General features: G+C 47.1%; 1 protein-coding gene across 15 annotated transcripts in view; it reads right to left on the bottom strand.

Moving 5' to 3' along the window:
• The window catches only part of Rapgef1 (Rap guanine nucleotide exchange factor 1), a 123,880-nt gene that overhangs the window by 80,675 nt on the left and 18,875 nt on the right, over positions 1 to 24,330 (bottom strand). For 2 of the 15 annotated variants that reach the window (XM_058581852.1, XM_058581851.1), the window contains exon 1: positions 8,816 to 10,426. The exons of 4 other annotated variants lie outside the window; for them this stretch is intronic. In XM_058581852.1, the coding sequence (XP_058437835.1) occupies positions 8,816 to 8,891 (76 nt within the window). In that variant the 5' untranslated portion in view covers positions 8,892 to 10,426. Of the gene's footprint in view, positions 1 to 8,815; positions 10,427 to 19,269; positions 19,535 to 24,330 lie in introns of those variants that run through there. 9 more of the 15 variants (XM_046452000.2, XM_046452005.2, XM_058581854.1 and 6 more) reach the window with 9 other exon arrangements.

The following is a 24,330-nucleotide window of genomic DNA, read 5'->3' on the forward strand; positions in this document are numbered from 1 at the left end:
CAGTGGTGTCAAGCAGGCACAGCACCATTTCCCTGAGACTCCTTTCTCATCTGGAAATTGAGAGCATTAGGTTATGCCAGTGGTTCTTACTGTGGTCCTGAGCCTACAGCAGTCACTGCCCCCGTGAAAGGACTTAGAGATGCACACTCTTGCACCACCATCGATCAGAAACTGAGGTGGGCTCAGCAATTGATGTGACCAAGTCCTCTAGGAGACAGGGAGCCCACTGGGTCTGAAGCCTAGCCTTGCTGACCCTTTCCACCCTTCCCTACATGCCACACTGCTCCATTACCCAGCAAATACCTGCCAAATGTCTACCATGCACTAGGTACTCAGGACCCCCGGGAATAACCCAAGTCTGCCCTGTGGTGGGCCACATGCAAGCTCCATTCATGTGGAAGGGCACATGGCTTGTTTGCTAGTTGGTCACTGTATAAGTGGCCCAGCTGTACTTTCTAGCAGCTCTCATCTTCAGCCATGATCTTCTTCCAAAAATTACTGTACTTTTTTAAAAAAATAAGGTACTCATGGGCTGGGGATGTGGCTCAGTGCTAAAGTGCTTGCCAAGTGTGTATGAGGCTCTGGGTTTAATCCCCAATATTCTGCATACAAATGGAAATGCAAGATGCTCACATAAAATGTCACTGCATCGCTATTGATGAAAGAAACAGGTGTGCATATGGAAGGAGGGTCGTCTTGGGGATGGAACCCAGGGCCTTGTGCATGTGAAGCAAGTACTCTACTACTGAGTTAACACCCCCAGCCCTATGTAGGCCCAATTACCTAAAAACAAAGTCAACTAGAAACATTCTAAAAAAATTATAGAAAAGAGTATCAGAGATGACGTTTCTTTCTCCTAAAACTATTTTAGTGCTCACAGTTTCAAAGGTCTTGAATGTTATTCTAGGCACAAAATAACAAACATCAAGTGGCATTTTTAGCAATCCATTTTGCTTCAGGAGTTGTACACAGGAAATGCAAAAGCAAAAACAAAAGCTAAAATGCTCTACCCTAAGAGGAAAGACGCAAACTACCATAATGCTAAAAATGGGACTAAAATGACCCCCCTCCCTTACACTGAAGGGTCCTGCAAAAGGCATCTGCCAAGAGCTCTCCCTCCTCTCTCCCACCCAGGCAGGCTGGGGAGGGTACAGGAGGCGTGGCCACAGAAGGCAAACAGCGGTCCAGCTGCTGCAGAGCCCGACGGGAACAAGAGTCTAGGTCCGCTCCAACCCATCTTGCTCACTCCATGTCAAGCCCCTGTTAGAACCACACAGGGGTTTGAGCCCTTGAGTAAAAGCAAAAGCCAGAGTTTTCACACAAGCCGCAGTCCATCTCCATGAGTTAAAACAACTAGCCTAATAATCGGTGCAACACACTCACAGCGGCTTCTGCTCAGAAGTAAGGTCAAAGAGAACCACAAAGCTAACGTGAAAAGTTACAAAACAATTCACCCAATGGCAAGTCTTCATTTAGGCAACGAGAAACACATAATCAATAGACAGTCAAAGCAAGCGAGGTCAGAGTGCAGGACACAAGCCCGACTGTGACTGAGCTGCAGCTGGTTGGCTCTGAGTTTACCAGGGGCAAGTTTTATCCCTTAGAAGAAAGTATATGAACCCAAGAGAAGATGTAGCTTTTCCCAGTACTGCTTCTCGAGGCAGATGTAAAGTAACTGTGAACTGAGTCTTCAACTTTCATTTTACAAAATCTACAATGTTCTTAAAAAAAAAAAAAAAAACTTTCAATACAGGGCTGGGGTTGTGGCTCAGCGGTAGAGCACTTGCTTAGTATGTGCGAGGCTCTGGGTTCAATCTCAGCACCACATAAAAGTAAACAGGATAAAGATGTTGTGTCCGTCTACATCTAAAAAATATATTTTAAAAAACCTTCAACATCTATACCTCAGGAAAAATCAATAGTCCAATAAATTCATATTAAAGATATTTCTTGGGGAAGCTAAATTATTAATATAGCCCAGAGTGCTGTTTTCAGGAACTACAATTAACACAGAAATAACCCCTGAAGAAACTGATGCCATAACAGAAGTCCGCTTCCACCCGCCTGTTTCTGGCAGCAGCGATGGGGGCGCAGTAGCCCACTGCCCAGCCCAGGCACCACCATGCAAACATCAGCCACGGGCCACAGGGACACTAGGGTTTGGTGTTACTGTTTCCCCTGCTTTTTATGAATGAAACAGGGTAGGTCTGGAAGGACAGTCGCTAGACCAACGGGCTACAGGACACTCACGACATCAGAAATCCCTCCATGGAATGTCATCATGAACATGGCCTCACACTCTGCAAGAGGGGCCCCTGAAGTTCAAGTGAAGAAAGCAGGCCCTGACGGGGATTCACGGGCAAGAGTAGTTCATGAGCAATGAGTGAAGGACGGGTCCTAAGGTCCCCAGGAGCCACTGTCTTGGAGCTGGGGCTGACTCTTGGGAGGACAGTCAGGCTAGCCTACCCGCTGCATGTCCCTCAGTGACAGACTGGAGCAGTGGTGTGCAGGGTCCCCTCCTCCACTGTGTTCAGGGCATCTCCTTATGAGTGGCTTGCCAGAAATACTGTGTCAGTGTCACATGTGGCTTGGCCCAGTAGGAAGAAAAAGGGAACCAGAGATTTAGAAGCTCTTCAAAACAGAGATTCAGATGTTCCATCCAGGTGGTGTCACATTAGGGCTTGGGTTAAACCTTCCCTGGTGCTCAGCTGAGGGAAGAGCACCTGGGGCTGAAATTCTGCAGTCACTGGCTGGGGCTCTGCTTGCTGCAAAGTCTGACTTCATCACTTGCGAGCTCTGAAAGCATGGACATCAAATCTCCCCTCCTCATTAGCAAATGGAGGCAGGACACACTAAGGCTGCTGAGAGTAGTGAGAGAGAGAATTCGCAGTCATGAAATTAAGCTTTTTTGCACAAGTGCCTTGTTCCTTTACATACTTCACAAACAATTACCAAGAATAGAGATATTTTTTCCTATCATTCCAGTGATCAACTTCATTAAATTTAATAACTGATGCCATAATTTTATCTAAGCTACCATCTCCATATTCCATTTGTCAAGTAACATAATAATTTTTCTTTTTCTTTTGAGATGTGCGTGATCTGCCTAAGTTGTCCAGGTCCCAGTAATCTTCCCACCCGGTCTCCCAAGGAGCTGGACTTCAGGTGCATTTCACTGTAATGGCTAAGTGACTCAATAATCTAAGGACAACTTTTTTGGGGAGCGGGGAGTAAAAAATGCTGGGGATGGAACCCAGGGCCTCCCCTCAGACATGCCAGGCCAAGTGTTCCACCACTGAGCTTCAACCCCAGCCCCAAGGACAAGTTTCAAGGGGGAAATACCTAGTGCAGGTTCCCAGGGTTGGCCAGGGTTTTTTGTTTGTTTTTACTTTTTAGTTGTTAATGGATCTTTATTTTTATTATTTATATGCAGTACTGAGGATCGAACCCAGTACCTCACACATGCTAGGCAAGTGCTCTACTACTGAGCCACAAACCCAGCCCAGGATTTTTATAATGTTAAATATGTAGCAGTGACACCTGGCAGTGACCTTCTTAAAGGCTTTGTTATTGCTGCATAACGAAATACCACAGATTGAGCAGCTGGCAGTGGCCACCTGCCTCGCAGGCTCTGGGGGTCAGGATCCCAGCACAGCACAGTCAGATCTCCCTGAGGCTGTAGTCAGGTGCTATGGGCACAGCGCTTGCCTGTAGGTGCCACCAGGGAAGGGTCTAAAGTGATTACAGGAGACCAAAATGTGCCACCTGAAACAGACTTCTTTGGCAGGTTTATTCTGACTCACAGACCACAGTAAAGCTCTGTCCTTATGGAAGAACTTGGCACCCATAAAGAAAAGCTACACTGGTAAAGGGGTACGCTAGGAAGCTGCTCAGATTTCCATGGCCTGAGAGACTCTATAAAGTAAGCAGGATTCCTCCCTCACCCCGACAGGAGCCCCAGCCCTGCTCTTTCCTGAACAGCACTTCTCCCGGTTCTGCCTGGTGGGACGCCTGTGCCTGCCTAACTAAACATGGTTTACTTCTTGCTGATCTGTTTTATGTCAATTTAATCGTAGTGCCATCAGGAAACCTACAGGGTGGAGGGAAGCCATTTGTCTGCCCCCTACCCAGAGAGGATTAAGGGCCCCAGCCCTTGCTGGTTGAAGGATGGAAGATGCCCTCAGCTCAAGAATGTCTCCAGAGTGAGTCTGCTGGCAAGATAAGCTCAATAACCTCACCCTGGGAGTGACATCCCCTGCCTTCCCCACATTGGAGTCATAGGTCCTGTCCATACTCAAAGGGAGGGGAATCCCACAGAGGTATGGACACCAGGAGGCAGGAATCAGAGACAACACGGGCATGGCCACCTTACAACTGTCCAATTGAATCAAACTTATAATTAAATGCAAATAAACTAATTCCACCCCAAAATTTAGATGAACGGAATTGGTTTACGGACTACATGGCCCGTGTCCTTGAGACTGCGCTGTTATTAACCACAGGACACGCTGTGGGAGCTCAGGACAGTCATCACAGGGTCTTCCCCACTCTCTTCCTGGTGTGCCTACTACCATCACTGGGATCTCGGTGGCTCTCAGTCCAGGAACATCACTACCTGCACAGTAAGCCTGACCCACCCTCGCCCCCTGGACTGAAGGAACATAGCATCGGGTGGTCTCCTGAACCCCAGGGCCAGTGGTGCACAGACAGAACAAGAGACAGATAGAGGGTGGAGGTGGGTTAAGTACTTTGGGAAACCACTTTCATTTCCACTGATGAACACCTGATCCCAGGAGAGAAGCAACAGTTTCCTCAGCCCTGCTCATCTTTTAAGGTGCCAGTATCTCACTCCCTGCTCTGACTTTGGAGGAAGATAGCAATTTCCTTCACACCATAGTCCCTAAATATAAAATTAATTCCTTTATTTGCTCTACAGCAGAGGGCTGCAAACTTTCCTTTTAAAGGGCAAGATACTAAATATTGTTGGTTCTGTGGGCCACAGTCTCCTGTAACAGCTCAGCTGCCACTTAGGAAGGTAAGATAAGTGTACGAATGGGTGTGGCTCTGTACTAATGAAATTCCCACTACAAAGCCAGGCAGCTGACTGATCTGGCCAGTAGTTTATGATTCCTGCTCCAAAGAAATAGCACTGTGGGCTGGGGATGTGGCTCAAGCGGTAGCGCACTCACCTGGCATGCGTGCGGCCCGGGTTCGATTCTCAGCACCACATACAAAGATGTTGTGTCTGCCGAAAACTAAAAAATAAATATTAAAAAAAAAATTCTTTCTCTTAAAAAAAGAGAAAGAAATAGCATTGTGGCCAGTATGGGGACATACCCCTGTAATCCCAGCTACTTGAGGCTAAGGCAGGAGGATGGCAAATTGGAGGCCAGCATCAGTACTCAGTGAGTCCCTATTTGAAAATAAAAAAATAAAGGGCTACAAGGAGAGAGGGGGGGAGGAGTAAGGGAGGGGGAAGAGAGAAGAGTTAGGGAAAGGGAGAAACAGCATTCCATCCCAAGGCTGAGAAGACCACAGTGGTTCTCGAGGGTGATGCTGGTGGGGCATGATGCTACCTTACTCAGTGCATCCCCGCCTGTGTGTATTGCAGCTCCACCATACAACTGGACAACCTGAAGGGCCGCCAAAGCCCACCTTGAAGTCAGTGTCAAATCACATCCAGACCATCTGGATACACTAGGTTCCTCTGTTCAAACCATTACTTTCTCCCGCAGACCTTCCCTGACCTCCAAACTAGGTAACTGGGTTGGAGCTTTCTGCTAAACTGTGCCTGTGTGGCAGGCCAGTGTCATGCCTCCTTCCTCCCCCCAAAAATCAGTTTTGCTTGGTGCTGTCTCCAGTGCCCAGCTCAGGGCCAAAGGCTTAGAAAGTCCTCACTGACATCCGTCAAATGGATTGGAGGAGCTGGGCACAGTGGCGCACACCTGAAATCCCAGAGGCTCGTGAAGCTGAGACAGGAGGATCGCAAGTTCAAAGCCAGCCTCAGCAACAGCAAGAAGCTAAGCACCTCAGTGAGACCCTGTCTCTAAATAAAATACAAAATAGAGCTGGGGATGTGGCTCAGTGGTGGAGTGCCCCTGAGTTCAATCCCCAGTACCCTCCCCCCACCCCCAAAAAGGACTGGAAGATTGGATTCTATGATGTGCTTTTTCAAACCCAGGTACTTTATAGACACAGCAGTTAAATACCATCACAAAGTCTTTCTACAATTACTTAGTTGAACTATAAAGAGAGTTCTGGCAAAAAAGGAAAATCAAAAATAAGACAAACATTCCAACTGCCGAAGTTTAACATTACTGTGCAAGTATAATAAAATTACCAGTCATATCCATTGCATTAAACATATCCATTGCATTAAACGAACATCATGTGAAGCCAGCTCTGGCTTCTCCACAATGCTGGGACGTTTGGGAAGGTGAGCCTGAGTGGCGGTTTTGCTCAAGAACCCTCAGTAGCGCTGCAGAGTGCCCACAGAGCCATCCACCAGAAGCCCTCACCCCTCCACACAAGCCTGCTCTCCGCTGAACACACTTCCTTCAGACTGCACTTTCTGAAAAGAGCAAGCCCCCTCAGCTTGTTCTTAGCTGGAAGAAGCAAAGGAAACATGGAAGCAAATCAGTCACTGGCACAGCCAGCCTCCTGGGACCCTTTGAAACACGATGCTGGCGACACTGAACTCATCAAGAAACTCCCACCTCTCTCCTGCAAGCCATGTACCCAGGAGGTGCCACCCCACATCTCACAAAGGTCATTTTAATATAAACAGGAAATTAACTTGTCACTCCTGACACTGTGTCATTACAGGGTTGGGGCCCTTGGAGCAACCTCTAGTTACCTGCAGGAGGACACCTGGCAGAGCAGTTCTGAGAATCATGTGAGCCACTCATGGATGGAGGCTTTCTGGGACCCTAATGAGAAACAAATTTCATTAGGAGCCCAACTGCCCATGAAGAGAAAGAAAAACAAGTTCAGCGGGGTCTCTCAACCTTCTTCTGGGTTTGTTTGAGCAGCTCCCTCCCCAGGCACAGGTGCCAGGTAAGAGGGAGAGCTCTCCAAGTGGACATGTAGCACTGTCCATTGAAGCTACTCCTGTAAAAAGCCCCCGAATCCCACAAGTGAAGAACTTTGGGGAGAAATGAAGTTAACTTCTCAAGTATGTGAACATCTATAGCCAACAGTTTAGACTTCCATGGCTAATGCCAATTGAAAAGGCCCTAAAAGAGCCACTATCCACTGTTTATACATGAACCAAATAAACAACATGGATTTCCTCTCATGTTCCACGTCTCAGTGGATGGCAAGCACATTCCAACACAAACCAGAAACCTGAGGCCACCCAGGCCCCCTGCACTCTTTCAAAACCCAGAGCTCATTCACTTCTAGCCTATTTACATCTTACCTTCCAAGTACCCAGGGACTCTGTGCTACTGCCACCAGCCTCCAGGACACCTAACTCACCCTCAGAGCTGCACTCCTGCCTCTCCAGGGCTCTCTCCCTCCAAGCCATCATTTTTTCAAAGCACAAATCTGATCTCTTCCTTCTTTATCAATCTCTTAGAGAAACAGGCAGGCACGCAGACAGACAGACAGACAGACACAGACACAAACACACACCATTGAAAATGCTTTGTGGCTCCCTGGCTTGTTGGTACCCTGAACTCAAGGCTCTGACAGGGCTACAGTCCACATCTCAGGTCCCAAGTGCCTCTGCCTCAGGGCCTATGCCCATGATCTCCTCCCTCCCCAAGAGCCCACTGACACTTCACCTAATTAACTCTGACTTAGCCTTCAGAGCTCCACTCTGATCTTTCCTAGTGATTATCAGTCTGTAATTATGTACCTACCCAGCTATTTCAGCTTCTTTCTTAACCAGAGTTCCCTAGAGCCCTAAAGCAACTATTGAAGTAATGAATCTTAGTAGCTTCTCTCTACACATCTAGAATGATACTAGCTATATACTGTCCCTGGAAGACCTAAGAAAACAGTCACACCAGGTTCAGATGAGGAACCAGGTCTGGAGAGATATGCACCTATAGTACTGATGCATAGCAGGTTTTGTTGCCTGAAAATGAAACAAGAAAGTGATCAATGAACCACGCACCCCATGTGTTGGCTCCTTCCCCCACCCCACGACTCCTGCCCAGTCTGCTCCCTTTCCTGGGACTGTCTAAACCACACAAGTCACCTCAGACATCACACGCAGCACGACAGCTAGCTGCAGCTCAGGAAGGACACAAGGACCCCAGTGAGGCACCCACCTCGGAGCCAGTCCTGGCTAGGCCCCTTGGCATAACCCTGGTGCAACCTGTGGTGAGCCAGTTAACTCCTACCTGTCTCCTTCTTGCAAATGGACAAAGGGGGAAGACACTACCAATCTAGCCTCAGCTGTCCCATGACACTTATTAAGGTAAAAAGGAAGGTAGAAGGTGCACAGAACGTAAGGGGTCTCCTAGGACCCAAGGAAAGCTATGCAGCTGGTATCAGGAGGGTGAGAGGGAAGGATACTGCCCAAAACCAGCACCCAGCCCTCCCTGGCTCTCTCTGCCCCAGGTTCTCTGCAGACTCTCCCTACAATACAGGCTTAGTCTCAGCAGGAGCTCATCCACTCTGTGGCTTTACATATGATCTGTGCCAGACTCCCTAGTTCATACTTCTGGCCTGGACATACATTTAACTGTACACTCTGCCTGGCACTTGGAGATCTAAGAGGCTGCTGTCACACTGAGCAGGACCTGGTCTCCCTCCACAATTGGCTTCCTGACAGCTGTCCCATCTGAGTTGACAACAACCTCACCTGCACAGTGGCTGCTAGGGCCAGAAGCCCTAGAGGCATCCTTGATCCTTCTTTTTCCCACTTCACATCCATTCATCAGGAAATCCTGTTGGCTCTAACTGATAAGATACGTCTGGATCTGACCACTTCCCAGCCTCTCCTCTGCACCAGCTCCCATGGGCTGCTACCCTAGCTCTGCTGGGTTCTCAACACAGGAAGTACTTCTTTTAATATTTTAGCTGAGTGGGAGAGCACTTGCCTAGCATTCACAGGCTCTGGGTTCTATCCCCAGCATGGCAAAAAATAAAATTTCTGATTATTTCACTGCTCTGTTCACAACTCTGTAATAGCTGTACATTTCTCTCATAATGAAAGCCAAAGCCCTTGTAGTGCTCCTTAGGGCTCATGGGATCTCACTCAACTCACCCCAGCATTCACACTATTCTTTGAAACACCTACCAGGACCCCCTGCTAAGATTGCTTCTGCTCTAGGTGTGCTTGGCCAGCTCCCTTAGCTCCTCCAAGACTTACACAAACTTCACCTTCAAAATGAGCCACGTCCACGGGGCCTGTTTAACTTATCATCTGAGCCCCACTGCCTGGGACCCCTACAGTCTCCTTCCTTCCCTGCCCCCGCCCTCAGCACTTATCACCTTCTCTCACACTTCATATAGAATTCCCCAGTGGATAACATTTCCCATTTAGAAAGTTAAGTCTTGCAGTAGATCTGTGATCCACGTGACCATGCCTGGTACATGGAAGTGTCTCATCAACCATTACTACAGAAATGCACAGAGGCACTTCTTCTGGGTGCTCCTCTGTCTTACTGTGGAAGCATGTCCAGGCTGCCTGGCTCCATCCTGTAGGATTCTTCAGTTCAAATGCCCACCAAATATCTCTGGGTCCTGGTTCAAACTCTTGGCCACAGCCAGCTCATCTTTCCCAAGCAGGCCTCACTGCATAGGTCAAGGCCAGCTGCCCATGGATGAGCTATTTATTGCCAAAGGTCCTCGGGTAAACTGGAGACTAGTAAAGCAATCTGGAACTGTTGGGTGTGGGAGCAACAGCTCTCCCCAGCTGGCAAGCGCCCTGCTGTACTGGAGCTGAGGGCCACGATGACTGTAAGCAAAATCCCAGAAAGAGTGGGAAAAGCTCCATCACACTAGGCCTGCAGGCCCCAGCCTCTACCCAGAGAGGGCTGCTGAGAGGATTTAGTGCAGAAGAACCACATCATGCCCTCATCTCACCCTGACCATAAACAGATTTGTTGCCATGTATTACTGGCATAGATACTTCCTAGCAAAAACCAAAACACAATAACCAAACAATTGCATTCTGCAGGTAGGCAATCATTCTTTATAATTCCTCACTGCTTCCCCTTTACTGCTAAAGATTTCTAAATTACCTTAGAGGCAGGAGGAGTTCCGCTACAGTGTTCTGGTTCCAGTGCACCCAGGACACTGAAGTCACCTAAGGCTCCAGCAGGGCAGTGACAGCTGCTTACTTAGCTCATCAGGGTGCTGTGGGCAAGAAGCCTCAGATCCTCATGACAGGGCAGCTGGCCTTCCTGGGAGCCAGGCCTCCAGGAGAGACAGGAAGGCAGAGCATGGAGTCTTAGAAGATTCTGCTCAAGCCTGATCTAGTGTGTGAGGGAATCACACCTGGGAGTCAATGCCATGAGGCAGATTGCTAGGCCATGCTGGACCACAGTCATCTCATGTAGACCAAGGCCTGTTTTAAAGTGCCCAGGACTAACAAATGTTTTTTACTTTTTAAAAGAATTATAAGAAGAAAATAAAGAAGTATGTGCATCAGAGATTCTATGTGGCCTGCCAAGCCTAAAATATTTACTATATGAATCTACAGAAAAAGCCTGAGGCCCCTGCTATAGACCATACATTCCTGGTGAGTGAAGAGATGTCTTAGGGTTGACTGGCTTTACGTGGCGTTCCCCTTTACGTGGAATCTAATCCCTAGTGAGCACCTTAGGGAAGTAGGTACGCAGCAAACTCATTCCAAAGATCACGATGGTAATCACAAAGAGAGGACAGGAAGGAAACAGGCAGTGATTCCTTGCCCTACAGTAGATGCTGGTAGATACAGTTTGGTGCACGGGTGACTAAGCAAAAAAGCAACACAAGGACACACCTTCAAAGTGTGCAGCAATCATCAAGGTATGAAGACTCCAGCGCATAGGTCTGAAAAACAGTGACCCCAAGGCCTCGAGCTGAGTGCTGCAGCAGACTCTCCTGTACTCCTCGCAGAGACAGCTGCCACAGTCTGCCTTCCTTTTACAGACACACAAGTTGAGGCAGACAGGGTTACATGGTAAATAAATAGCAGGAGACTATTCACTTACCCTGCAGACTACAAAAAACACAAAGACCACCTTTGCATCTTGCCTGCTGGTCATCCCCAGGTGCTCCCCTTACTGATCCTAGAGTGCCAGGGCTCAGGCCCAGTCTCCCACCTCCTCTCACTCACTCCACACTCGGTGTGGCAGACTAGAAGCAAAGGCTCAGCCTGGCCCTGATTACAAAGACAAGGCAATCACAGGACAACATCTAAGTCCTTTTCTAACCTGAAAACCAAAAGATTTTTTTTTTTTTTTTTTTTGCAATGCTAGGGAGTGACCCTAGAGCCTCACATCTGCTAGGCAAGTGTTCTACTTCTACTCCACATCCCCAGCCCTATTCATTTTTATTTAAGTTGCCAGGCTCACCTCAAACTTGAGGTCCTTCTGCCTCAGCCTCCCAAGTCCCTGGGATTACAGGTGTGCACAACCATAGCCAGAACCAGAAGATGCTATGACCTTCTGCAAAGGAAGAGTGATTTGTTTCTGATTCACAGAGTACAATTACTGCAAAAAAAACACCCAAACCAAAGACACTGGAGGCCAGGGGTTGGCAAAGTTCTGCTTATAACCCAATTCCCCTCAGCCACCTTTTGCAAGGCCCTCTTTTTATAGCTTGCAAGCAAGAATGGTCCTTATATTTTTAAATGAATTTCATTTAAAGTCGTTATATAAGCATCTACATAATAGTCTCAATTTTGATTCTTCTAAAATATTCACTATCTGGCCCTTTAAGAAGTTTACTGACTCTTAACACAGATCAAGTATCCTGGGGCAGACTCCTCTGCATAGTCCACAAGGGCCCCTGTAAGAGTCCCCAGCACTTCAGCATGAAGTGACTTCTGAAATCAAGTGCCTCATAGCATCCCTGAGAAGAACTGGAGAGGTAATTAGATACAAAAGTGGCTGCTGGCTATTGCCATTATCTTAAATAATGGTGACGCCCTCTAAACAGCTGGAAAAGAAAGAGCTAAACCCAGAAATGCACTGTACGCATGTTCCCAGGGCAAAGCACATCCTAAAGCCAGTGGTGAGGCACAGACATTGTTCTAAACTTGGAGAGATCTGATGACAGAGCCGTTTCCTTCCCTTTTCTTACCCACGCCCAAAACAACACCCTACTCTTCTCATGAGAAAAACTCTTTCACACGTATGGTTTTCATTTCCTACATCTGAGCTTTTGCTTAATAAAACACAATGCTCGGGTGATTAGAGTCACACACCCACTGCATACACACACAGGAGCCAGCAGGGCACACTGACCTTTAGCACTATGCCTACACACAGGAAGCCACTGGCATCGCCTCATACCCAGCCCACTGTTACACACGTCACTGTGTCACACATGGTCTAATGATACAGGCTGTGCTGTGTGGCATGGCTTTGGTATTACTCACATTTGTTGTTATATCACTATCCTGATGGACCACACCACACACTAGCTACAGGGTGTCAGACCGGTCACTTCACTTCTCTAAGCCTCAGTTTCTTCCTGGTAAAATTAGGGAACCATTTTAGAAGATTTTTTTTTAACTTTCTAGCTCAAGACACCAGTAACTCTAAAAGCATGCTGAATAACCTTTTGCTTTTAAACCTTCTCTCCTGACTCTGGACCTATTTATGATCACATCCCAACATGGCTTCAGACCTCAATGATGAACAGACTCAATAGACACAGACACACCCTCACCCATCGCAACTGCTTGGACACCTCAAGGGCAGCAAGCTGCTAACAGACCATGCCCCATCATACATAAGCAGGTGGCAAAGGAGAGAGAGTCAGCCCTCAACAGTAAAGAGCAAAGGGGATGCACTGGGTCCTTGCCCTGCTGTCCGGCAGCAAGCACTCCACCAACAAGGCTAGCCCCTCCAGGCTCACTCTGCAGCTTTCCTGTAAGGGAACTCTTTAATAATCACTGCTCTCTGGGAGACAGAGGACAAAAAGCTGCCATGGCAAGTGGGTTTCCTTAACAAGGCTTCAGGTCTCTCTTGATAAAACTCAGCATTGGAATGTGACTAAGTCAAACCCAAATCAAAGAGCTGTGGGAAATCAAATTTTTAAAACAAAATGGGACCTTTGGCACTGATAATGGCTCATGAACTTCCCATACCCATTCCCTGAGCTCCATGTCATCAGATAAGTCATCAGTATGGCATTAGCAAGTGTAGTTTGAGTTTTATAAGAACGATTTTAAAAGGAAAACATCAGTACTGATGTGCAGTTAGCTTGTGGCTACACATTGCTCACACAGATGTGGCCTTTTGGAAAACAACATGACAAGATCCTTTAGGCCTCTCCAACGATACTGGCCAGGAGCTTTAAGCTGAGCCTCGCCCTGAGGAAAGCATCCAATGGAAATCAAGGCCCTCGATTGGAAGCTACTCACTGCCACCTTACCTTAAGAGCAGAAAGGGGATGTACTTCCCATATTTGGCAGCAGTGAGTGAGGTGATAAGTTGTGATCACTGACATGACAGAATGCCAGTCATTACAGTAGCTGTGAAGACCATGCAGAAGATAATTTAAAGGGTGAAATTATTTGCACATGCTGACAACATGTGAAAAATGTGTGTGTGCACAGCAGCTGTGGGGAAAAGAATGGCAACAGCCAACACCTATTCTCCCACTCACCTTCAGGTTCTTTAGCTCTAGACCCTGAGCCTGCACTTTGTCGAATTTGCCCATTTTTCTTTAATAATGCAACATCAGGGCTGGGGATGCAGGTCAGCAATAGTGTGCTGGTCTGGCTTACACAGGTTCAGGTTTTCATCCCTGGCAACAAGGGACAAAATGTAACAGCATTTCAACTAAAATAAAATGTAACTCTCTGCATTTAGCCCCCAAATAATACCAATAATACACTTACCAAACACTTACTTCATGCCAGACATTGTTCTGAGCAAACATGCACAAACTGCTCGATCCTCCTGCCACCCTATGAAATAAATACTATTTGCTGGTGGAAAAACTGAGATCCAGAAGTTTAAAAGCATACCCAAGGTCAACCAATGGAAAGTGAGTTGGCAACCAGGCTCCAGCATTAGGCTCATAACCCTGTATATCTATGAATAAAACAATCACAACACAGTACTGGAAAGTGGGAAGTTAGTATTCAAGTCAGCCAGAGTAGCTCACCTAGGCCTGTCCTGCAGTAACCATTTAAAAGGCATTTAACACCACAAAAAGCATTCCCATGCCCACAGAGTTCAGCCAAACTGAGGCTTTCTCAAAGTGCTAGAAGCAGCAGTAGTTTGCAGATGTGAATGACAGAGACCAATACCAATGGTCACTGAATCACAGACGTCAAGGGGACTGTTTTCCCTTTGACTGAGAGAAGGAAATGGGTAAAGAAATATCCAAACTCACACAACTAGTTGGAATCAGGAGAAAGCAAGGCCTAGGACCCATGTCCATGGACCTGATAAATCCAGGTTCTTCCTACTTGGCAACATATGATAACAAGCATTGCTATCATTTATTAAATGTTTTCTGTATGCTGAAGGCTATAATTCCTTTACATGAATCATCTCATTTAACTCTCACAATACTCCCTGGAAGTGGGAATCATTATAATCTCACTTACAGATCAGGACATGCTTGAGAATGTAAAGAGTTTGTCCCCTTCCCTAAGCTGGAAGGCACTGGGCAAGTGGACAGAGGGCACACTGGGCCCTTGCACATTTTGGATGGATACTACCTGGCACATGGGTATCCAGCTCCCAGATTCCTCTTCACTACTTAATGTGCAGAGGCAAGTCTAAACACCTCTTGCTGGCTGCAACCAAAACTCTAAATTTGCCCCTACAGCACAGGAACCTAGACAGTGAAGCCAAGGCAAATCCTTCCCTAACTCAGCCTCTGCTTGCCAGTCTCCTGCCCAACACAGCACATCCCATGCAACCAGGTGGTGGGCTGAGCGTTCTACAGTCAGCCCTTCCACGGGTGCTGACTTCATTCACTGACACGCACATTGTGTGTAAACATGCAAACCATTAACATTTTCATTTACCAGGCTGGTATGGCCTCAAGCTGCAGGGATCTTTGAAGGAGACAACAATTCAATTTGTAATTACTGATGCAATTTTTAATTCCCAAGGAAACCTCTGCCCCCGTGTTATACTTCCCAGGGCCAAAATGAACACTGTAAGCAACCCTTTAAATGGTTTCTGAGAAAGGAAGAGAGAGCCTACCTGCCTGCCTCCTAGGAGAGCAGGATTATGGGTCTGTTTCAAGAAGTTCAATTTCAAAGTTTCCCTAGATGTCTGGGTAAATAATCAAAAATTAAATGTTGATTCTTTATAAAGGCCTTTTGTGAGATGATCTCCTAAAATGTGAACAATCCTCAGTAAAATGACTCTTTGCAAATTCAGAATTATTGCAGGGTAGAAGACCACGTACCTGTTTTCATTCTCTAGCATCTCTGCCATGGGGGTAAAGAAAGGCTAAGAATACAAGTGCCCAGGGCCCTGGCCAGCACTGGTAGATGGCACTCCATGCACATACAGGGGCAGCAGCAAACCACAAGGCGTTATCCTTGCTATGCCCATCCTCATTCACAACCTGGTGACAATGGGCCAGGCAGCACTCCAGGGGCACAAGGGCCATGTGCCCAGCCCTTAGGGGGTTCACAATCAGGTGGTAAACAGATTTTTAAAATAAAAATTCCCATTGTTTTGAAGGAAATAAGAAAACTTGGTAAGAGGCAGTCACTTGGAGAAGGTGAGGCCACAGGGATTCAGTTGTTCAAGGTCAGATGGCAAACACAGGTAGAACTGCTGGAGCCCTCAGGGCCACACTGCCACCACTGTCTTGTCCTGCTTCTCACCTGATGCAGACCTTCTAGAACTCATGATGGCAATGAGTCGAATTTATCAACCACAGAAATTATTCATTTCTGTGAAGAACATAAAGCAGGGGATGGGGTTGTGGCTCAGTGACAGAGCGCTTGCCTAGCACATGTGAGACACTGGGTTCAATCCTCAGCATCACATAAAATAAATAAATAAAATCAAGTCATTGTGTCCATCTACAATTAAAAATACTAAAAGAAAAAGAACATAAAGCATTTTTGTTTGGGGCTGTAAAAATATTTTTAAAAAACAACCAGAACAGTAAGTCGCGGACAGCATGCTGTTGGTCCCTGGTTGGGTGCATGTCCTGCACTGCCTGGAATCATTTGCAGTGGCAGATAAGCAGAGCTGGGGGGGCGGCGGGGGCAAGCCTCTCACACAGGTGTTCCACCACTTCAAAATTCCACTTTTTAGAACTGCACTATAGAAACAAAGTAACTGATCTAAATCACAGACAATGATCTCCTTTAAATTCCCCTTCCATCCTCCAGGGCTCTGACTGAAGTCTGATTTCCAATACAGGGCAGAAGGCTGGGCAGAAGTCAGGGTCCACCGGGGCTGTCCTGGTCACCTGTAGCAACCAGGAGGGCGAGCCAGGTCTCCCACTAACTAGCTCTGAAGCAGACCCTGACTGTGTGGCTTGTCCAAAACATGCACAGCTTCATAACAGAGACAAAATAGCACGCCGTGAAGGCCTACTCCTCTGCAGGGCAGGGAGCAACTCAGGACACAGCTCTGGGTTCTGACTAGGAAGACAAACTCCATCCTGGGTCTGGCTTATGTGTGTGTGTGTGTGTGTGCGCGCGCACACACACACACCCCACCCGCAAAGACAGGATCCTGGCCAATGGGATCCTGGGCCATCAGTTGCTCCACTCTTCATTCCCCACCCACATGAATCCTCAAAGCCCTCCTGGTCTTGGGGGTCCTAGAACTGCATTCACCCTGGTGAAAAATACACTAAACAAAACAGCAGGTGGAACTCCCTTGAAATTCATCTGTAAACCCAGCTGCTTCTGATGAATAATATAAGAAGTTTTAACTCTTTATATTGTTAAAGAAGAACCAGAGATAATTCAAAAGTAAGTATATAAATTTCTACCATAAAAGTGGTGCTTTGAGTTACTGGATCAAGGCTGATTTTCTTCTGGGCAGCTGGAGACATCAGCCCACAGACACTGAGTTCAGAAGAGTGCAGGGTCCTGACCTGCCTTGGTAAACATGGCCTATGCTACAGGTCATCCTGAGGGACACTGCATTGCAGTGATTCAGCAGCTGGCTTTTTCATATTTTTAAAAATAGGTTCAAATATATTAAAGAAAATTTAACTAACTTCATACATCCCTGACCTGGGTGTTGATATTTTTTGAACTGGCCTTGTTCTGTTCACATAGGTACCATTTACTTATGTATGTATTATTTTGCTGAACCTTACCCACCCTGACCTGGTGGCTAAAGGTGGAACCAAGGGCTAAGTGCTCCACCACTGAGCCACACCTCAGTCCCCAAATAATTCTAAAGTGAATCACAGACAACAGAACTCTTCACCCTTAATACTTCAGCGTGACCAGCCAAAAAAAAAAAAAAAAAAGAATACTCTTCTACACAGCTCAGCGCTGCTGCCACATGGAAGGAAAGTAACAACAGGGACTGGGATGTAGCTACAGGGTAGAGGCAGGCTTGGCAAGCTCCAGGCTCCAGGCTCCATGAAGAGGGGTGGGTAATGGTTTCCCATCATAATCTTCTGTCCAGTTCTCCCCAGTCGTCCCCCAAATGTATTTGATAACCCCTTGTTAAATCAGGATCCAATCAGTGACCACTAAGAAGTAATGTTATATTTTCTCTCATGTGGAATCCAGAGAGAAGCGGGGTGGATCTCATGAAAACAGAAGGGAGAGCAGGTGAGAAGAAAGCAAGCAGAGGGAAGGAACGGAGGAAGAGGGAGGTTCTGGGGAATGAAACTGAACAAATTATGTTACTCACACATACGAACATGTCATTATGAATACCACTCTTACGTGTAATTATAATGCACCAATTTTATTTATTTGTTTTTTAGAGAGAGAGAGAATTTTTTAATATTTATTTTTTAGTTATTGGCAGACACAACATATTTGTTTGTATGTGGTGCTGAGGATCGAACCCGGGCCACACGCATGCCAGGTGAGTGCTCTACCGTTTGAGCCACATCCCCAGCCCCTATTTATTTATTTTTAAATTTATTTTTTATTGTATTTTTTTTCTATAACTCTCCATCCTGGTTCTTTTTGTTGTTGTTCTAATTAGTTATACATGACAGTAGAACGCATTTTGACATACTGTACACAAATGTAGCACAACTTCTCATTCCTCTGACTGTATATGGTAATGCACCAATTTTAAAAAGTAACACATTAGACAAAAGAATGATTACAAAGAGTCTGAAAAGCTGGAGCTTGACAGTAAATTAGCATCACTCTATGTTTCCCTTTAAAACAACAACAAAAAAATTCTACAGTGTTAGCATTTCTAGGCATTTTACTCCAGTTTACTTTTTTGTTCCATTAACACACCCGTACACAGTTGCCAAGGAGCTGTCCTGCTGTAGATCACATGCTATCATGACTGTTTCTGGCAAGTCAAGGTGAGGACCTGGTGAAATCTGGCAAGTGCCACTCCTGACATGCCCTCCGGGCCTGCGCCCTGCTGGTCTACTGTGTTAACAGCAGTGGAAGAGGTGTCGGACACTGAACTGCCCAGGATTTCACTGTTAGAAGGCCCTCAGGGTCCAGGAGCACTGCCCTGCTGGGGCTTCCTTCTCCTCAGATCTGACGCTAACAGGAGACCCTTAGAGATGGAGTAAGTCTAAGATGGATGAACACGAGAAATTTTTACAGAAGGTACTCTGAATTCGTTGGAAGGCGGTATATATTTAAAATCTATTAATAACATTCTCTAAAACAAAAATATCACAAAAGACTCAAACTCTTGAGTATCAACACTTTGACTTTGGAAAATGTCTTAAAAGCTGTACAATTTCAACAAACAGACCCATCTACACTGAAGAAAACATCCCAAGTGGAACTGAATTCTCAGCCAAGCCATCATAATGAGATGTGAATCATTTTATTCCTTAAAAGTGTCTGTTAATTTCCTTAAACCACTCTGGACTGTGGAGTTTTCTGATATGCAAGGTGTTTCCCAGGCAGTTTCAGCTCTGGCCTTGAGCCAGTCTCCCAACAGAAGCCTGCCTCCCTGACTCTTCAGGAAACCAAGGCCAGGACTTTCTTACCTTGTTTCCAGGGGCACAGTTGGCTTCGTCTCAAGGGCTTCTGTTTTTCTACAGCATTGCCCATTCTAAAGCCAAGGGGATCACAGGGCCCTTCCAAGCCCAGGCGTCTTTGTTGAACAGCAAATAAAGACCACAGAGTCACTGGCAGAAATGGGATTCATCTCTGGGATAGTCCACATAACCCGGCAGCAGAGCCCTGGCACACCCTCCCGAGGAAAAGGAGGAATTCTATTCGGAAAGGCCTCAGCCTCTGCCTTTCAAACTCTTCAGTCCCAGGGAGGAAACCAGCGGAAAGGGCCTGCTCGCGCCCTACCGGTGGGCCTCGTAATAGTCTATATTAAGTAGCTCTTGCCCGGCCCTGCTGTGGCGGTTACTCATCAGCAAGCCCTAGAGAATGGACCGTGTTCCAAACTCTCAATACCGCCTTCCCTGTGGGAGAAGGTGAAGCTGAAAGTCACAATGGGCCAGTTCTGGGGTGTGCCTCGAGAAGCAATCTCACAAAGGCCAAAGTCACACTTTCTATAGAAGGGTCTCACTCCCAGATCACGCGCCCCCATTGGCAATCCATCAGTGAAATAGGCTGCGTCATTCATACTGTGCATCCAAGAGGAAAACCAAACACCAAAATGCAAGCTAGGCCTGTTTCCAAAAGAAGACCACAGGGCACAAATGTAGCCAGGAGTCTGCAACCTGGAGCTCCAAGCTGCACCCCATGTAGCAGTGACTGTGCTGGAGACAGTGTTGCAGCACCTACATTCTAAATAATGGCTTTGCCAGAAGAACACAAGGACACAAAGCCATTTACTCTTTGGTAAAACAGAAGAAAATGTCAAGGTGAATGACATTTAATTCAATCCCGGAATTTGGGGTTAAAAAAACCCTTAAGGAACCCCTTGAGTATCCAGGGTAAGAGTGTCAGCTCTGGGGCCACCCAGCTGGGCTCAAATTCCAGCCCTGCTATTGTCCTTGCCAACAAGTGCAGCAGCCTTGGTTTCCTTATCTGTTAAATGGGCAACATATCAGTCTCACCTCCTCAGCTATAATGAGGATCAAATAAAAGAAAGCAATTATGCAGGACTGAGCATGCTGCCCAGTGGTCAGGAAGCTTTTGGCCCATGGGCACTGTTAAATGTTCATAATCTTAGTTGTAAGGCTATGTTAGCTCAGGGGGGGAGGTTTCCTGCTTCAGTCATGGCATGAATGTAATATATGGGAGCAAATTATAGAACTATAGGATTGGAAATATTTAAATAAAGACCCACAGAAACAAAGAGATGGAATTCCAGAGAAACTCCACGCTGTGACAACTTCCAGGCACCCTGGCTGCGGAGTTGCATCAGCCCCAGCTCCATCTGAAGAGATGACCTTGTCCATTCATAGAGGATGAGTGAGCTGGACCAGATCTCTACAAGGTCTTTTTAAAAACATAATACCTTATTTTATTTATTTATTTCATGAGATGCTGAGGATGGAATTCAGTGCCTCATATGTGCTAGGCAAGTGCTCTACCACTGAGCTACAACTCCAACCCCTCTATAAGATCTTTACAAGATCTTAAGTCTTCATATTTTGATCATAAATATAGGAATCATTTTCTAAAGTCATATCCTCAGATTCCAAACTTGGCAAAGCAAATTTCACGTGTCTGTTTCACTTCTTCAGTGAGGCAACAGCCAAGAGCAAAGTCACGAAGGCTCCGCTTCCTTTCTGATCCTAAGCTCCTCCCAGGCCAACTGCAACCCCAGCTGGAGAGCCAAGGGCAGGGGCTCTGCATGCCCACGTCCCATGGCATCTGTCAGCTGGCACAGCAGCCCACCCCACAAACTCCCCTCCACTGATCAACTCCCCTGCCAAGATGCTGCCAAGGGGCTTCCTTGATTTTTCCCAGTAAACACTGTGCCAGTTTTCCTTAGGTAAAATGTTACATCAACACCAGATGTAATATCTGACCCCCTTTCTTTCAGATTATGTTCAGATCATCTTCAAAACCACAGTAGATCAAAAAGGCTCTGATTAACAACTTGCATCTTAATCTCCCCCTTCACCCAAGCCAAGCTTTGACCTGCCAATACATGGCAGCACTGACAATGCCACCCAGTAGGTAGATACCTGGCACACGACACAGCTTAACTGCTGAACAAACGGGCAGACAGGTGAAGAAGCGCTCAACTTGGTTAAGCAGTTTGATCATAAGTCAACCCTCCTTTCCTGGCAAGAGTGGAGGGAGGCAGCTGGAGCACGGCTACGCCTCCCTGCCCTGTGCTAGGGTCTCAACTGCACCTCTGTTCCCCTGTGCCTAGGCCTGGCAGTATGGCAGTCCCTCACTGGGCACACACACTGAACGTATCAGGTAGGATCTGGGCTCAGATCTGGCCCTGCGGTTCCTTAGCTGCCACATTCGTAACGGTGTGTGCATAAGCAAATACACCCCAAAATCCAAACAACTCATGTCAGGAGAACACTTTCAAATGAACTGGGATTTCTCTGAGAACAGCTTTTAATGAGAACTCAGGTTCAACTGCCTCTCAGGTAATCACAGCCCCCAAATGATCCAATGTGAACTATTCTGGGTGGAAGAGGGACAGACAAGCAGAAGAACCTGATCTCATGGATTCTTCCCGAATTCCCAGCTCAGACCAAGTGGTTTAGAGCCATCACCAAAGGTGGCCATGCTCGTCATCCAAGATGGACAAGCCACCACCTCCGGTTCATACTTTAGGGAGATAACGTGAGACAAAGACAGGACAAATCAAAAGTATAAAGCTGCTAGAAGCTGAAAGCTCACTATTCAGCCAAGGTGGTATTGACAATCCTGCACAAATACTTGGCAAGGATCGAAGATGAGCCTGATGCTTTCGGTCAGACCACAATGACCCCAAGTCAGCCGTCACTCCTTGAAGAATGACAGTGCTACCACAAGCCCAAATCCCTGGCTCAGAATGCAGGGGCCTCTGCCCCAGGTCCCAGAGGCCCTAGTGGGGCGGGGGAGGCAATGGGAGAAATCAGGTCTATATTCTATTGAGAGTGTGGGATCCAGTTCCCCAATTTTCATTTTCATACTTTGCTGCCTATTTCCTCATCAGCAGATGAGGGAAAAAAGGACAGGGGGATAAATGTGTGAGTACTTCCAAGCTGAGCAACTTGGGATAGAAACTTAACCTCTCTAAACCTTGGATTTCACGTATGTAAAATGTGTACAACTCTGCCACCCACTATATTAAGTAGTTTAAAGATTAAATAAGATGTTTTAAAAATGCTGTCACACAGCAGATGCTCAATAAAGAACAGTTATTGTGTGCTGGCTGTGGTGGCGCATGCCTTGAGTTCCAGCTACCCAGCAGGCTGAAGTGGGAGGAACACCAGGGCCCAAGAGTTCAAGATCAGCCTGGGCAGCATAGTGAAACCCTGTCTCAGCACACAAAAACAGTTGCTGCCATTTTAACCTGCACACTACCAAGCCTTAGGAACAATACACTTGGGGCTGAGGTTGTGGCTCAGCGGTAGAGCGCTCGCCTAGCATGTGCGAGGCCCTGGGTTCGATCCTCAGCACCATATAAAAATAAATAAAATAAAAATATTGTGTCCACCTACAAAAGAAAGGAAGGAAGGAAGGAAGGAAGGAAGGAAGGAAACGAAACGAAACAATACACTTCAGAAAAACGATTTGCCCCTACGGGGATTCTCCCCCACATTACAGTAAGGTCTGCTACAATACTGTGATAAGTAACTCGTTCTCTCAGTGCAACTAAAATGAAACGTCACAAACGCACCATAGGAATAACATTTGGATTGTGGAAGGTGTCATAAACCAGAGAGGTAACACTGTGGCTAGGGGAAGTGAGGAGTTCTCAGGAGCGCCCTCCCCTACATGCCAGAAACTACTGGACACAGTGTCAGAGCTCTGCGGAGTGTTGCCGACTTCTTGAGGGAGAGTGTTTTTGAAGACAGCAATGGCAAAGCAAGGACAGGCCACAGAGCCCTGTATTGGTGCATCCACCCACCCGGGGCGAGGCTCTAGGCTTTGTGAATCTGTCTGCTGGGAGGAAAGTCTCATGTTGGTCACTTCCCTCCTGGAGAAAAACACAACAATCTGAGGAAGCTCCAAGCGCTGTGGGAACACTCTAAGTGGGAGCTGTGGCTAGGTCCAGTGCACGTACAAAGGGAAGGAGCGGCTGGAGGTCAGCCAGCAGGGTGCGAGGGGCAGGTTCTCAAGCACTGTGCTGGGTCCTCTAGCCTCTGCTTTGGAGCGAACGTTCTGCCTGGCTCAGGAGACACTGAAAGCAAAGGCACTTGGTGTTGTGTGTCAAAGGAAGTCAGGGACTCTGAAACTCACAGGTCAGTCTGAGAATCACAGCTGGAGGGGCCTCACACCATCAGCTTAACCAGGAATCACTCACCACCACTGCCATCAGCACTGAGCAGTACAGGGCAAGGAAGCACCGTGACCTCCTTTAAGCCAGGAGCACGCAGGGCAGGAGGGGCAGCACATGTACAGACCCGGTATGAAGGAGGGAGGTGGGTGGATCAATAGGCCAGCACCTTGCAGGCCATGGGCCTTGGGGGTTCCTAAGACATATGTTCATTTTCCTAGGAAGAGGTCCATGGCTTTCCCCAAAGTCTTGAAGAGCTCAAAAAGCTTAAGAGCCACTGAGCTCATGTGACTCATTACAACAAAATGGGAAAACTGAGGCCCAGACAGGAAAGCCGTTTCCCTGAGGCAACTGGAAAGCCTATCATCCCAATCTAGTGTGGGGTTTCTACAGCTAGCCAGCACCTTGCTTCTGCAGGAAATGTGTCAACAACCACAAGCGCCAAACCTCACTGAGTTCTGACATGGGACCCCACCCAGGTTACTGTCCCCACTCAGGCAGGCCCAGAAGTGATGTTCCACAGCTACTGTCCAGGACTGACCTCAGTGCTCAGGCTCAGAACTGTCCCTCATGTCAGACTCAAAGGCCCTCAGAGACAGCTCCCAGGTCTTCAAGGACCTCTGGCGAAAGTCCTCCACATAGCCCTTACCAATATCCAGATCCAGCCTTGTGATAAGCTGCTCATCTGTGA

This window comes from Marmota monax, unplaced genomic scaffold (genome assembly GCF_021218885.2).
Source record: "Marmota monax isolate L192 unplaced genomic scaffold, Marmota_monax_Labrador192_F-V1.1 WCK01_AAM20220418_F8-fsc00020, whole genome shotgun sequence".
Taxonomy (NCBI): domain Eukaryota; kingdom Metazoa; phylum Chordata; class Mammalia; order Rodentia; family Sciuridae; genus Marmota; species Marmota monax.